Source organism: Plecotus auritus (assembly GCF_963455305.1).
Source record: "Plecotus auritus genome assembly, chromosome: 5".
Lineage (NCBI taxonomy): Eukaryota > Metazoa > Chordata > Mammalia > Chiroptera > Vespertilionidae > Plecotus > Plecotus auritus.
In genome coordinates, this window is record NC_137776.1 from 75,958,782 (window position 1) to 75,974,513 (window position 15,732).

The following is a 15,732-nucleotide window of genomic DNA, read 5'->3' on the forward strand; positions in this document are numbered from 1 at the left end:
TTAGTCAACAGAGCCAAATATCAACAGTACAACGATTAAAATTTCTTTTGAGAGCCAAATTTTTTAAACTTAAACTTCTTCTAATGCCACTTCTTCAAAATAGACTCACCCAGGCCGTGGTATTTTGTGGAAGAGCCACACTCAAGGGGCTAAAGAGCCGCATGTGGCTCTCGAGCCGCAGTTTGCCGACCACGGTACTAGACCAATCTCTGATTGTAAGGATGCTCAATGAACTTAGTGAGAACTTAAACAGCTTAATAAAGGACATAGAAACCACAAAAATAATCAGTCAGAAATGAAGGATATACTAACTGAAATGAATAATAATTTACAGGGAGTAAAAAAGTAGAGTAGATGAAGCAAGAATCAAATTAGCAATTTGGGAAAAAGGGAAGCAAAAAGCACTCAATCAAAACATAAAAAAAAGAATTTTTTAAAAAAGTAGATAATATAAGGAGCCTCTGGAACAATGTCAAGCATGCCTACAATAGCATCATGGGCGGGGGTGGGGGACGGGGGTGGGTGGGTGGAAGGAAAAGAGAGAGAGAGCAATAATTTGAAAAAAATAATGACAAAAACTTTCCTAACCTGGTAAAGGAAATAGACGTACGAGTCCAGAAAATGCCAGACGTCTTAAGCAAGATGAACTCAAAGAAGTCTATGACAACACTCCTCAAAATTAAAATGCCAAAAGGTTAAAGACAAAGAGAGGTTCTTAAAAGCAGCAAGAGAAAAGCAGTTAGTTATCAACATGCGAGTTCCCATAACACTATCAACTGATTTCTCAACAGAAACTTTAAAGACCAGAAGGATTGGCAAGAAATATTCAAAGTAAGAACCTACAACCAAGATTACTCTATCCAGCAAAGTTATCATTTAGAATTGAAGGACATATGAAAAAGTTCCTAGAGAAAAGAAAGCTAAAGGAATTCATTATCGCCAAACATGCATTACGTGAAATGTTAAAGGGTCTTTTTTAAAAGGAAGTAATGTCTCTCCGTCTCTCCTGTGTTTCTTAGTGGTTGAGCATCAACCTATGAACTAGGACCGTGGTCGGCAAACTGTGGTTCGCGAGCCACATGCGGCTCTTTAGCCCCTTGAGTGTGGCTCTTCCACAAAATACCATGGCCTGGGCAAGTCAATTTTGAAGAAGTGGCGTTAGAAGAAGTTTAAGTTTAAAAAACTTGGCTCTCAAAAGAAATTTCAATCATTGTACTGTTGATATTTGGCTCTGTTGACTAACGAGTTTGCCGACCACTGAACTAGGAGGTCATGGTTCAATTCCCAGTCAGAGCACAGGCCCAGGTTGTGGGGGCCGTGCAGGAAATGGCCAGTCAATGATTCTCTCTCATCATTGATTTTTCTATTTCTCTTTCCCTCTCCCTTCCTCTCTAAAATCAATAAAAATATATTTTAAAATAAAAAATAAAAGCAAATAAAAAGAAGAAGAAAAACAAAGTTAAAAAAGTATAAACAATAAAATGGCAATAAATACATATCTATCAACAATTAAATCTATAAAACAAAATAAAAAATCTGACAATTTAAATTATATGTATTTTGTTTTGGTTTGATTTCTGTTGCTTCTATCTCCCTTGAGTATTTTTTTCCTGTTTATTTAATTTCACTCTTGGTTATGGTGTAGTTTTTCTTTAATTATGTGGTGTTTCTTGGCTGGTTCTTCAGCTTTCTAACAGTGATTGAAAAATCTGAATTCAAGAGGCAGAGCTTATGTAATTGTTACATCATTAAAATAGCTATACTGAACCTTTTGGAGATGAAGATTTCCCCAATAATCAGATTCTTCAGAGTATTAGGGGGGGGGGGGGCGGGCAGTTTCTAACAAAAGTGAAACCCTTTTATCTCTTCTATGGGGATATTGTTCTAGATGCTAGCTTCCTTAGAGATTGGAGAATGCTATGTAGAGTATAAGTCTCATAATTTAGCATTTAGGTCTGTGGTCCTGAATCCTTGTTGCACACTAGAATTACCTAGGAAGATTTGAAAAATCTTGTTATGCCTCAGACCACAACAATCTCAGAGTGGCTACCAGGTGTTTCTTTTTAAAGGTCCCCCTGGTGATTTTGATGTTTGTCTCAGGTGGAGACCGCTTGACCAGCAAGTATCAGCATCACCTTGGAACCTTGTTGGAAATGCAAATTATCAAGCCCCACCTCAGACCTATTGAATTTTAAACTCTATAGTGGGGCCCAGAAATCTTGAAAGTCCCTTCAGCTGATTCTAATTCACACTCAAATATGAGACCCACTGATGTACATTATCATTTAATCTCTGCATTTAATATGATATTCACAGCCTCAGTTGACTTTTATTTTCAGTGCCATTCATGGTGTGGTCATCTTCTTCAGAGAATAAATCTTCCATCTTTGACCAGACTTCAGAAGGACCACTTTCTTAGCTGTGTAAACCATTTTCTAACTGCTTCTAATTAGACTAAACAAATGATCTTTTTGTTGTTGTTGTTGTTGCATTTATCTATTTTAGAGGTCTTAAACTCTTCAATTTCTGATCTCTTCTAAATTTCTGCAGTGCATATTAACTTGCACCTGGACTCCCATTGCACGTCTAGATTTTCATTTTATCTATTAAGCCAGTCAACAATTGTAATCTACTTTCCACCTACTATTTTAAATAGCCATGGACTCCTCTCCTATTCTCTTTGTAGGCTTATAACATTTTCATTGCTTTCTTGTAAATGTTGGGATTTAGAAGAGAGTATAGATAATATAATTGCCACATAAAATACAGGACATCCAGTTAAACTGGAATTTCACATAAACAACAAACTTTTTTTTTGTATAAATATGCCCTAAAAAGTTATTTTTCATTTACCTTAAATTCAAATGTAACTTGTTATAGTTTCTATTTTAAACATAAAGGGCTAGTGTTTGAGAAAATCTAACTTTAAAATGAATCTCAACAATTGTGGTGAAATTCACTAAAATACATATTCTAAATATTTAAAAAGTAAGTTATTAATTTTGATGATATATTTTAAGTAGTAAAACTTTATACTTCTAATTTAAAAATATATTTACTGAAATATATATTGCAACTTACTTTAATTTGGGATAAAACTTTAATTAAGTTCATATTTATCAAGTAACCTTTGCATTAGAAAGTATAATGTTATCAGTTTCAGTGGGTTACTATGTTATGCACAGAGCAATGCAGTGGAAAGAGCATTGATATTCTAGTAATATCAACTGAGAATGAACACACTTCTGTGTGACCCTGACCCTGGGGAAGGTCATCTCTTCACCTCCTGGTTGCTTATCTTTAATAGATGTTATAACGCATTACATCTCAGTTATGATGATTAAATGAGACAATCAGATTTGCTTATGTTCTGAGCCTAGCAAAGGCCCTGGAACTTACTAGGTTTTAGTAAATTTATTCTCTCTCTCTCTCCCTCCACCCCTCTTTGAGTGAAGATTTTGAAGACTGTATGGTAAAAACAATTTATATTTATGTTACTTGTATACTTATTTTTTCATATTTCAACATATTCTTCACTGTCTCTATTAGCAAATGTATTAGTTTGCTAGAGCTGCCATAGAAACCACAAAAAATAGTCAGAAATGAAGGATATACTAACTGAAATGAATAATAATTTACAGGGAATAAAAAGTAGAGTAGGTGAAGCAAGAATCAAATTAGCAATTTGGAAAAAAAAAGGAAGCAAAAAGCACTCAATCAAAACACTTTAGACCACAGATTGGGTGACTTAAGGGAAATTTCTTTCTCATTATTCTGTAGGCTTGTGGTGTGAGAATTTTTTATTTCTTCTCAGGCCTCTTGTAGGTGACTATCTTCTCCCTGGGTCTTCACTCTGTGTGTCTGTATTCTAATTTCCTCCTCTTATACAGACACTAGTCATGCTGGATTGTGACCTACTCCAATGGCCTCATTTTAAATTAATTGCCTCATTAAAGGCCCTGTCTCTAAATATAGTCTCAGTCTGACATACTGGGAGTTAGAACTTCAACATATGAATTTTGGGGAACACAATTCAGTCCATAACAGTGAAATAGTTATTAAAATTATTTGCTAGCAACTTGAGCAAACAGCTTTTGAATTCTGGTAATTTCTGAAGATTCTCATGTATTCATGTTAATAACAACGTGAGAGAAACAAATATGAATTGAAATACTAATTACACCATCAAAAGAAAAATTATTTATATTAGAGGAATCTTTATAAAGGATAATATTTAGAAAGAGATATTTTTAAAAGATAATATCAACAGGGATTGGGAGAGATGGGTTTATTGAAATGCTTTTAAAGTTATGAGTTATCATGAGAGATATTTTGGGGGATATTTATTTTCCCAATCATTTAACATGTATTTAGTGAATTTCTACATTACACTCAGTTCAAAAGAATGCAAAGTATTGTGAAGAATACAAAAAAGTACAAGACAGGATCCTTTCTCTCAGGAGCTTTCATTTCTGGATAAGGAGTCTAAATTTGTACAAGTGAAAAGAATAGAAAAAGCAATAAAATAAAACTGTATGATTCTGTCTGTACAGGCCATAGAATCAATGAGAACAAAGGGTCAGTGTGAGATATGCTAGTCTTAAATATTTTACTAAGGGTGGGGTTATACTTGTGCAATGATGGAATTATGGTGGAATTATGCACAAAGTAAAGAAGCCAACAAAATAATGTAATTGTATCTATATTCTTCATATTACGAATAGCAGTCTTCACTTATGTCTTTTTTATGGTAGTAAGAAAACTTAACATGATACACATCTTCTTAACAAGCTTTTAAGTGCACAGTATGATATTGTTCACTGTAGGGCCAACAGGGCTCTAGAACTTACTCATTTTGTGCAAATGAAACTTTATGCCTATTAAATAGCAACTCTTCATTTCTCCCTCCCCTCAGCCCTTGACAGCCACCATTGTACTCCCTGTTTTAATGAATTTGAGTATTTTAGATTCCTCATATAAGTGAAATCATATAGTATTTCTCCTTTTGTGACTGGCAAATTTCACTTAGCATAATGTCCTTGAATTTCATTCATGTTGTTTCATGTGGCAAAATTTTCTTTATCTTCCATTTTTTTAAAGACTTTGTTTTGTTAGAGCAGTTTGTTTCATAGTAAGATTGCAATACAGAGATTTCCTATATACCTTTTATCCCCCCTATACACATAGCCTCCCCCAATCTCAACATCCCCCCAATAGATTATTTCCTTCTTTTTAAAGGCTGAATAATAATCCATTGTGTGTATGTATGTATATGATATCTATCTATCTATCTATCTATATATCTATCTATCTATCTATCTATTCTACTCAACATATACTGTATATCACATTTTTTATCCACTTATTCTCTGAAGGACATTTATGGTGTTTCCATACCTTTACTATTATGAATAGTGCTGCAGTGAATATTGGAGTGCTGATACCTCTTCAAGATTCTGACTTCAGTTCTTTTGGATACATACCCAGAAGGTGGACTGCTAGGTCATATGGTAGTTCAATTTTTAATTTTTTTGAGTAATCCTGTTTTCTGTAGTGGCTGTGCCATTTTACATTCCCAGCAAGAGTGTCCAAAGTTCTTATTTCTTCACATCCTTTCCAACATTGTTATATTTTTTTATGATGATTGTCATCCTAACAGGTGTGAAGTGATATCTCATTGTGGTTTTGATTTGTATTTCCCTGATATTAGTGATGTTGAATATCTTTTTATATATCTGTTGGCTGTTTGCATCTCTTTGTATAAATGTTTAATCAAGACCTTCGCACATTTTCAATAAGTTTGTTTTTTTACTACCGGTTTATAGGAATTTCAGTTATTTCTTCTCTATTTGTTTATTTCTTGTGTGTCTCTCTCACAAGAACATACATCTATAAAGGCAGATATCTTGTTTGACTTGTCTTCTGTCATGTTTTCATTATCAAAGTTAGGGCTTTACAAATAATAGATGATCAACATTAGTGGAATATTATGATGTGATAAGAGTAGGCTAAATGCATGTATTAAAAAGAGGTTGAAAAGAAGTATCTGTAGGTAGAATCAATGTAGTTTATATAATGATTTAAAAACCTGATAGAGAATTTTGTAATTGAGACAGAATATTATTAGGTAGTTTGAAGAATCTTGACCAAGACCTAGAGGTGAACCTAAATAGTTTTTTCCAGGATACTTGTGGTCCTAGTTTCATGCTGGCCTCTGTTTCATGCTGGTCACTGCTGTTACCCAAACCCTCATAGTCCTTCATGGGCACCGGATTCTTTGGTCATTGTCCTCAAGGCCATGGTTCTTTGTGTTCAGACCTTCTCCTACTTATTTCCTGACTCTGTACTACCCCTTAAAAATATAATTGGACCAGTAGATAATACCTTGAGTCTGCCACGGGGTGGCTAGTGGTTAAGGAGAGAAGTGTTTTTCTTCTTATTTTTTCCCCTAATCTCCTATAGCAATAAGAACAATGCAGCCAGAAATAACATTTTTATTATTTTGCCATAAAGATTTGTTAACATGTTCAGTTTTAAATGGATAGGATCTAGGGTCATGATAAGTTATATCTTAGCTAACTGAAACATGAGAATTTGCAGAGAGAGATGTTATCTTAAAAAATCACTTACCCCTTGTTCTGTTTAGCTCTAATGTTGCCATAGAGTTACTGCTCAAGACACACTAGGTCTTAGAGGCTGATAAAGGAAAGATCATCCTCATCCCCTAAGTGATACACTCAGGTGGTTCAAAAGAAGAGTTCCTTGGTTCTCTGTGTTAGAGCTCTTAGCTTCACTCAATCACCTATGTCCTAGTGGTGAAATGTTTTGGCATAGAAGACAGAAATGTGTTGTGTTTCAACACGGGCTACTTTAAAAACCTAACCAGCATAGCCTTTTTCTTGAGTCAGAGAGTGGTCAGTCCATTAGACTCTGAATTCTATACTTTAGGTAAATTCTTATTATTTATTGATTGTGTCTACATTTTTTATATTTTTTTTTCTGAAATAATATACTTATAACAACAAAGCAACTAATATAAAAAAGACTGTTATCAACAGCAATATCTCCTAATTCAACCTTTTCACCTCCAGTCACATTTCGCAGGTAAATCTCTTATTTCTGTCTATTATTATTTTATGGGGTTACTAGCAAACATTCTAGGTAATATTTCAAAACAACTAATTTTTTATTTATCAATTTTATTTTTTTTATATATTTTTATTGATTTTTTTTTTTTTTTTTTTTTTTTTTTTTTTACAGTGAGGAAGGGAGAGAGATAGAGAGTTAGAAACATCGATGAGAGAGAAACATCAATCAGCTGCCTCCTGCACACCCCCTACTGGGAATGTGCCCGGAACCAAGGTACATGCCCTTGACCGGAATCGAACCTGGGACCCTTCAGTCCGCAGGCTGACGCTCTATCCACTGAGCCAAACCAGTCAGGGCTATTTATCAATTTTAGATATCATGCATTTATTTGCTGATATGCAATCATTTATATTACCCCTATTCTTCTCCTTTCAAAGGTTTCTAAACTAAACAAATTTGCTCAATCTCTATTTACTTTTCTATTAAAATGACTCTCCATTTTTTTCCACGATATTCTTTCTTCTTTTTAACCATATTTTCTTTTTGCTTTGCATGTTAAATCTTTAGACAACTCCACTTTTATTTTTATACTGGAGGCCTGGTGCACAAATTTGTGCATGGGTGGGGTCCGACCAGCCTGCCCCAATGGGGACAGATCTGAGGTGGGGCTGACATGGGGGAGGAGCAGAGGGATGTTGTGGGGGGCCAATCAGGGCCCCAATCGTGCCGATTGGCCACTTGCAGTACATGTCATAGTGACTGGTCATTCAGGTCGTTCCAGTTGTTCCGTCGTTCCGGTCGCTTGGCTTTTATATATATACTAGAGGCCCAGTGCACAAAATTCGTGGCTGGGGGGGCGTCCCTCAGCCCGTCCTGCACCCTCTCCAATCTGGGACCCCTCAGGGGATGTTTGACTAAATCAGCAGTTGGACATCCCTCTCGCAATCCAGGATCATTGGCTCCTAACTGCTCACCTGGCTGCCAGCCTGATTGCCCCTAACTGCCCTCCCCTGGTTGCCCCTAACCACCACTGCCTCGGCCCCCACCACCATAGCTTTGTGCGAAAGAATATCCAGATGGATGTCCAGAAGATGTCCGGTCTAATTAGCATATTACCTTTTTATTAGTATAGACTAGAGGCCTGGTGCACTAATTCATGCATGGGTGGGGTCCCTTGGGGTGGCCTGCGGTGATTATGCTGAAACCCGCAGTACAACGCCACCTGCAGCTCTTAACTGTCACTCCCACTCATCCTGGCCCCACTGAGCCAGCTGTGGGCTTGCGCCCAATCAGTCCCTATTGTGAAAGGCTTGTACTTTCCAGCCTGAGTCCTGCATCTGGCACCCTCCTGAGGGGAGTGGCCTGAAGGATCAGGTTGAAACTGGCTCAACATCCCCCAAGGGGTACCAGATTATGAGAGAGCACAGGCCAGGCCAAGAGACCCCACTGGTGCACGATTGGGGCTGGGGAGGGAGTGTGGGAGGGCTCCAGGGTGTATCTGGCCCATCTCTCTCAGTCCCAATTGGCCAGACCCCAGCAGCAAGCTAACCTACTGGTCAGAGCATCTGCCCCCTGGTGGTCAGTGCATGTCAAAGTGAGCAGTTGAGCTTCCTTAGCATATCATTAGCATATTACGCTTTGATTGGTTGAACAGTTGACAGGAGGACCAGACACTTAGTATATTAGGCTTTGATTATATAAGACTAGAGGCCCGGTGCACGAAATTTGTGCACAGGGGTGGGGTCCCCGCAGCCCAGCTTGCACCCTCTCCAATCTGGGACCCCTTGCGGGATGTCTGACTGCCAGTTTAGGCCCGATCCCTGGGATAGGGCCTAAACTGGCATTCAGCAATCCCTCTCACAACACAGGACCACTGGCTCCTAACTGCTCACCTGCCTGACTGCCTGATTGCCCCTAACAACCCGTCCCCACCAGTCTGATCACCCCTAACCACTTCTGCCTGCCGGCCTGGTCGCCCCCAACTGCCCTCCCTGCCAGCCTGGTCACCCCTTACTGCCCCCCCTGTTGGCCTGGTCACCCCACTAAACACATGTTCAATCATTGTGTGAGGATGTCCCGACCAATTTGCATATTACCCTTTTATTAGTATAGATATATAGATTGCTAATGTTTTTAACATTAATGTTCTATACTGCTATTACAGTGAGTCCTCTGTGTTTTGTTTAAAGACTGACTTTAAAATTGAAAACAAATAAATGGCATTTATTAGCATTATAGGACAAATTAGAATTAAAGGGTAGGATTACATGTACTTATTTTTAGTCTTTCTCTCTCTTTACTTATATCTCTTTATCTGTATTTCCATATCTTTCTCTCTCATTCTTCTTATTTTTTCCCTAGAGATCTTACTCCCAGTCTTGTGATCCAGTGTGGACAGCTTTTTACTTATGTTTAATGCATATGATTTATTCTGGAGCTTCTCTTTGCCATCTTGCTTTGTTCAATTTTCTGTTTCTTAGATTCCATGGCATTATTTTGACTTATTTTCTCATTTTGCTGAAGTTTAACTTTCAATTTCTTCTTAAGAGTTGATGGCTGATAAACTTTGAGATAAACTCCCAACCCCTACATATACTTTTCCACTCCCCCCGCCACATACAGTTAGTTAAAATAGTTTGGTGTAGAACTCTAGCTTGATTATAATTTCCCCTAATAATGCTGAATGTATTCCTTTCCTGTTTTCTTGTTTCTAGCATAGTTGAAAAGAAGTCTGACATATGTTTAATTTGTACTCCTTTGAAACTTACTTAGCTTTTTCTGTCTGAGAAGTTAAGGAAAAGGTTTTCTTTAAGCATCTTAGTCGAAAATGTCAGCCAAAGCCAGTTTGGCTCAGTGGATAGAGCGTCAGCCTGCGGACTGAAAGGTCCCAGGTTCGATTCTGGTCAAGGGCATGTAACTTGGTTGCGGGCACATCCCCAGTAGGAGGTGTGCAAGAGGCAGCTGATCGATGTTTCTCTCTCATCGATGTTTCTGACTATCTATCCCTCTTCCTTCCTCTCTGTAAAAAATCAATAAAATATATTAAAAAAAAAAAAGAAAATGTCACACACACACACACACACACACACACACACACGTTCATGTTTTCTACTCTTTTTGCTGGTGGGTTACTTACAAATGTGGTCCTCATATTTTTGGTCTCAGGACAGGGAGTGGGGGAAATGGTAGTGGCATTAATTATAAAAGTAATGTCACTCAGTCACTGTATTCTTAATCTTTCTTTTTGCTTTCACCCTCTTATTTATAGGCTGGAATCATGGTCATGAAGAATTCTGTGGAGAGCAATGGCTTCCATTCCTCTGTAGCTTTTTTCATGTTGCAATTTTCTGCCCGTTTCTTCATTTCCCTGTTTCTATCCACATATCACCTTTTATACATGCTTTATATGCTTTAATTTTCTTGTTAATTATATGGGTTCATTTTTTAAAATCTTTTATGTTTCTACATTTTTATCACAGTGGTATAGTGGAAGAAATAGAAGCAAAAACACATGTTTATTCCAGACAAAATTTCTACCTTTTTTTATTCACAGGGAATGTCTCTATTCTTATGCAAATTTGTGTGTAAATAAAAGCATAAGTGAATAGGCTACTCAACTTCACTATCCTACTTTAAGTGCCATATCTGAATGTCAAGGGAGAGAACACTAAACTTTTCCATGGAAAGGAGATTAATTTAAGAGACTGAAATCAGTGCTTGATCCATAACCTGGGGCCACTATTCATTCTGTGATCCAGGGAAACCTACTTACTCTCTCTTTGCCTCAGTGTTTTTAACTGTGAAATGATTTAATAGTAGTAGTTGTAATCTTGTAGGATTATTATGAAAGTTGAATGAATTATTGATACTGTTTAGAATTGTGTGTTGCATGAAATCAGATTCAGGAAGGGATGATTATTGTGACATCTGCATTATTACTGTTCTTGCCATACCTGAAGCTATGCTTTGGTTCAGGCAAAATATCCTGGCATTTAAATGAAAATAATTGTTCCTTGAAGGTAAAGACTATATTGTTTTGTTTACAGACATAAATAACCTTATTTTCACTTCTAGGTAGAAATTGATTTGATCTCAACTGTCATTTGATTCTTGTTGAAAAGTATAAAATTTATCCAAAAACTTTAAGAACTTTGTTTTAAATCATTGAATTACCTTAAATTTTTGTTTGGTGCACTCAGCCTGGAGTCTTAGAAAGAGCACATGTTTTATAGACAGAAAGACAAAATATGTAAATTTAATTAAGAAAGTTAATGTATATGAATCTTATATTGTATATCTATGAAAAGAGAATGATAATAGTTTTCTTACAGGTTTGCTATGACAATATAAAATAATATAATAATAAATGTGCGATTTTCAGTAAAATGCTAGCATCCTGAAGGCCAGACTATTTTTTTAATCTGTGGGACATTGCAGAGTCTCTGCTACGAAGTGAGCACTCAATACGACTTAACAATGTACAGTAATAAAATTTTGGAGAAAGAGGCATAAATTGTGAAAAAATTAAAAGAGATTACCATAACCGTAAAGAATCCAGCAATGGAAAGTACTAATGATTAAAAGCTTACACACTTTAAACAAGTTAAAGAACAATCTTTTTTATATTTGTTTGGGTATTTTGTTTGAGGAGGAAAATTTAAACACTAAAATGTCATTATGATTTGCATTTTTAAAGGTAAAAGTGATTTTACTGCCTCTCTTAGAAAACAGAGATTAAGAATATAATAAAGGAAAACAGAAAATACTATAGTTTAATAGCTATTTATTATTTAATAAGATGATTATCTGTTCCATAAAAAACCTTTTCATTTTTATAGATAAGAAACTGTGGTGGGCAGACCACAACTTAGCTCAGCTGGGAACCTGCAGCAAAAGAGATGGAAGAAACCCCACTGTCCTGAGAAATAAGACTTCCGGGGTTGTTCATATGAAAGTGTACGATAAAGCAGCACAGCAAGGTATGTCGCACTGAAATGAGCTTGTGCTGCCTTTTGAATATATAACGTTCTCTTTTTTCATATTATTTTATCAATTCAACAATTGACGGTTCTTATTTTTCTTCTAATATAAAAGAGGGGTGAAAGGCAAATTCTGCTTAATACTATTGAAGTAATTACTTTCATATAAGGCCTATAATGAGCTTTCAAAACATTAGCAGAGCTGCCCAGGGATTCATAGTGTTGTCAGATCTTTGAAGTAGGTCTTACTCAGTTCTTGATTACAAAATATAAGAATAAGGAAAAAAAATCCCAGCAAAACATATGAAATGTGCAATGAAGCCCAGAAATTGAATGAACGAATCAGCTTCAAATGGACTATGTCGACATAAGGATTCCATATCCAAAAGCACAGCATTATTGGCTCTAAACATTTTGCTTTTTTTTTTTTTTTTGCTTGTCCAAATGGTGTGCAGTGAAGCGGAGTGAGAGAACTAGCAGATGGTTTACATAGGTGGACTTGTCACGTTGCCCAAATGGCAATTAGTCCAGAGATGCCAGCCAGGACAGCCGCACACCCGGTAGTCTTTCTTAGTTTTTGCTTCATGATCCGTGACATTAGCAGAACTCCCTTCAGAGAAAAAAAATATAGTCACTGCCATGAGAATCGTTATCTTCATATATCTTTAGTCTTAGGAAAGAATTTCAAGAAAATGTACTTTGTATCTAAGGTAGGTGGGCATGTCGGCCAAAGCAGAGAAGAGGAGAGGGAAGAATAGGGAACCAAGGGGATCACCAATTCAGTACTCAGTTGACAACCACTAAGTAGGCAGGATTTGTTCAGTTGAGAGCCAGGCCTGCACATGGAGAGACAAATGAAGACCAGATTCATGGTTGCTTTCCCTGAACCGAGCATGGGCCAATTTGGGCATGAAATCATTTTTTTTTTTTTACAGGAACAGCAGGAATCATGTTTCTTTTTTATAAACTAAAATAAATAAAACATTTTTAAGAGTAAGCAATTGCTGTAAAAAAACATCTGAAGTGATTACTGTGTTTGTTCTTTTCATGTTTGAGAAGACACCAACACCCAAATTCTTCAGCACAAACCTGTATTTGGTGTCTGACATTTATTTTGGCCATTGTCTATAATAATGAACAGCATTGTTTTCACTAGCAATTTCACAATGGAACATTTTCTGTATCAAAATAAACAACTGGCATCCAAGTCATGGGGAATAAATTATTAATTGGGAAAAAAAAAAAACACTGGTACTCAATAAAATACCATGATATTTGTGTGGATTTTAATATAATAAATAAGTATAAAACCTTATAGTACCATGATAAACTTCAATTCATAGTCTATACTTGATGAGATTATATCTGAAAACACACATTAGAAAATATGAGAGACAGAAAAATATATTTCTATACAGGTTTTTAAAAATCTGTATTCACTTTTTCTAAATGTGAGCAAGTACACGTTTTGTTTGAATTTGTAAATTAACATTTTATATCTAATTTTTCTAGATACAGTTTCAAAAAAGTTTCTAGGAGAAAAATTTTAGTGTAATATTCTTGGCTCATTTTGTTCATGGTAAGATGATTTCTCTTGTCTTCTAAGGATTTGATTATAGAGATACAGATGGGTATTCTACGCCTGAGAAAGTGTTACCAAACTGACAAGATCCTCTAGGAATTAGAAATTAATGGTATAATATGAGTAAGCTTAAAGGTAGTGAAAATAGTATTTTTAAAGAATAATATGCTGATAAAAGCATCTGTATTAAAGACAATCCCATTAACAGAATTATAGAAGGTAGCTTAAAAGCTTCATTAGTTTGAAATATGAACAATTTAGGACTCCTTAAGATGTTAACATTACTGCCACTTTGAATTTCAAAATACAATTAGCTACTTCATTTATCATTTTTGACATAGATCACTGGAGTGCTGAGACTTCTTGGTAGTGAAGTGGACTTTCTAGCTCCATGAGAGAATTGAGGCATGAGGTTTGAACATCAGCACCATTACAAAATATTAAGCCAAGCTAGTATTTCATACTTGCTGGATAATTATTAGCTAAGTTGTCACTTTTAAAAATTACTGCAATATTTTTCCTGTAACAAGTCCATATTTAATAGGAAAAGATACATATTGTTAATAATTACTAATTTCCTTTTCTTTTTTATTTTTTCTCTCCTTCACTATCAATTTTCCCTTAGAGACTAAACAAATTATACATGAAGTACAACATAGTTGTTCACTTAGATTAATTTTATTATTTATAAATATAAATACTAGTATAATATAGTATATATTGCTATTACTCCAACTGTGTTCAAAAATGTACCACCCAAAAAGCTACTTCTTTTTATATATTTTTATATTATCAAGGTTCTATAACGCCTTATTTTCTATTGTTTCCATAAATTTATTCTCTTCCTTAATATATTTTTGTTTACTTCTTCAAGTCTCTTATTTTTTCTTCTCTCCATTTGGTGTTTCTTCAAATTTTACAGTTAAGCATTACTTGTTTGTCAATCACTCCCCAGTTTTTCAGTCTTTTGTGAAAATTGAAATAAATCTGTATCCAAATGCATATCCCTCTAGATTGGCCTTGTGTTAACATACCATACATTCACATGCTTTCTCTAAAATGAAATGTGTATATTGTCAGTATAGCATTATTATAAATGTATAAATATTATTAAAATAATCAGAGATCTGAAACTTTACCTTAGTGTTATGTCAGCTTAGGAAAAAGAGGAGTAAGTCCATTAATCTTTGTTAGTTTACAGAGGCCCTATGCACAAAATTCATGCAAGAGGCTTGGCCCTCGCATCCCCGCCTTCGTCAGGAAGGTTGTCCAGAGGGTCGTTTCTGCTGTTTCGTCTAATTAGCATATTAGCTCTTTATTACATAGGATAAAGGTGATCATTTTGAAAGTTCCAGCCAACTCAAATCCTAGTATGAGGACCTGCATAAGATGGAGTTCAGCATTGACTGAACTGGCTGCTATAGGAATTGAGCGGAGAATATGGTGGATCTCCTGATGAGAAATCTCCCAAATTGAGGGTATTCCATACTTCAAAAATGACAGAACTCATGACAGGTTTGACTGACAATTAAACCCATCAGACTGTCTTTATTTCAGGAGAGCAGAAATAATGAATTGCATTGGTACTTTGAATTATCCATAGAGCAATATTGATATATAGCTTTTATCATGCTTTGTAATTCTCACTGGATTTACTTCATATCAGAGCTTGAACATCCAATAAATGACATTTCATGTCTTAGAATAATAAAATTGTTGTAAAAATTGAATATTTAATAAACTTACTAGGTAAGATTGTAAATTACTTAACTTCACTCTATCAACTTTAACTAACACACTGTATCTAGTAAATGCAATGGAACATTTTCATAGAATGCCTGTCTGTGATTACCTGACTAATATTTGTCTTTGCCGCTACATACAAATACGAGAGTTAATATGCCAGTTAATTAGATGACTATTAGAGGGTGTGCTTTAAACACATTTTTGGGAGAATTATGTTTCTCGGAATGGCAAAATTTATTCTCTTGCTTTCAAAAAATTAATCAAATTTATATATACCTCCTTTCTTCCAATGGCATAATCGTTGAGTTGAGTTAATAATATAATTTAACAGCTATT

General features: G+C 35.5%; 1 protein-coding gene across 2 annotated transcripts in view; it reads left to right on the forward strand.

The window, feature by feature from the left end:
• Positions 1 to 15,732, forward strand: part of LRP1B (LDL receptor related protein 1B) — a 1,782,191-nt gene that overhangs the window by 1,246,846 nt on the left and 519,613 nt on the right. For both annotated transcript variants that reach the window (XM_080670835.1, XM_080670834.1), the window contains exon 33: positions 11,928 to 12,068. In XM_080670835.1, the coding sequence (XP_080526961.1) occupies positions 11,928 to 12,068 (141 nt within the window). The remainder of the gene's footprint in view (positions 1 to 11,927; positions 12,069 to 15,732) is intronic.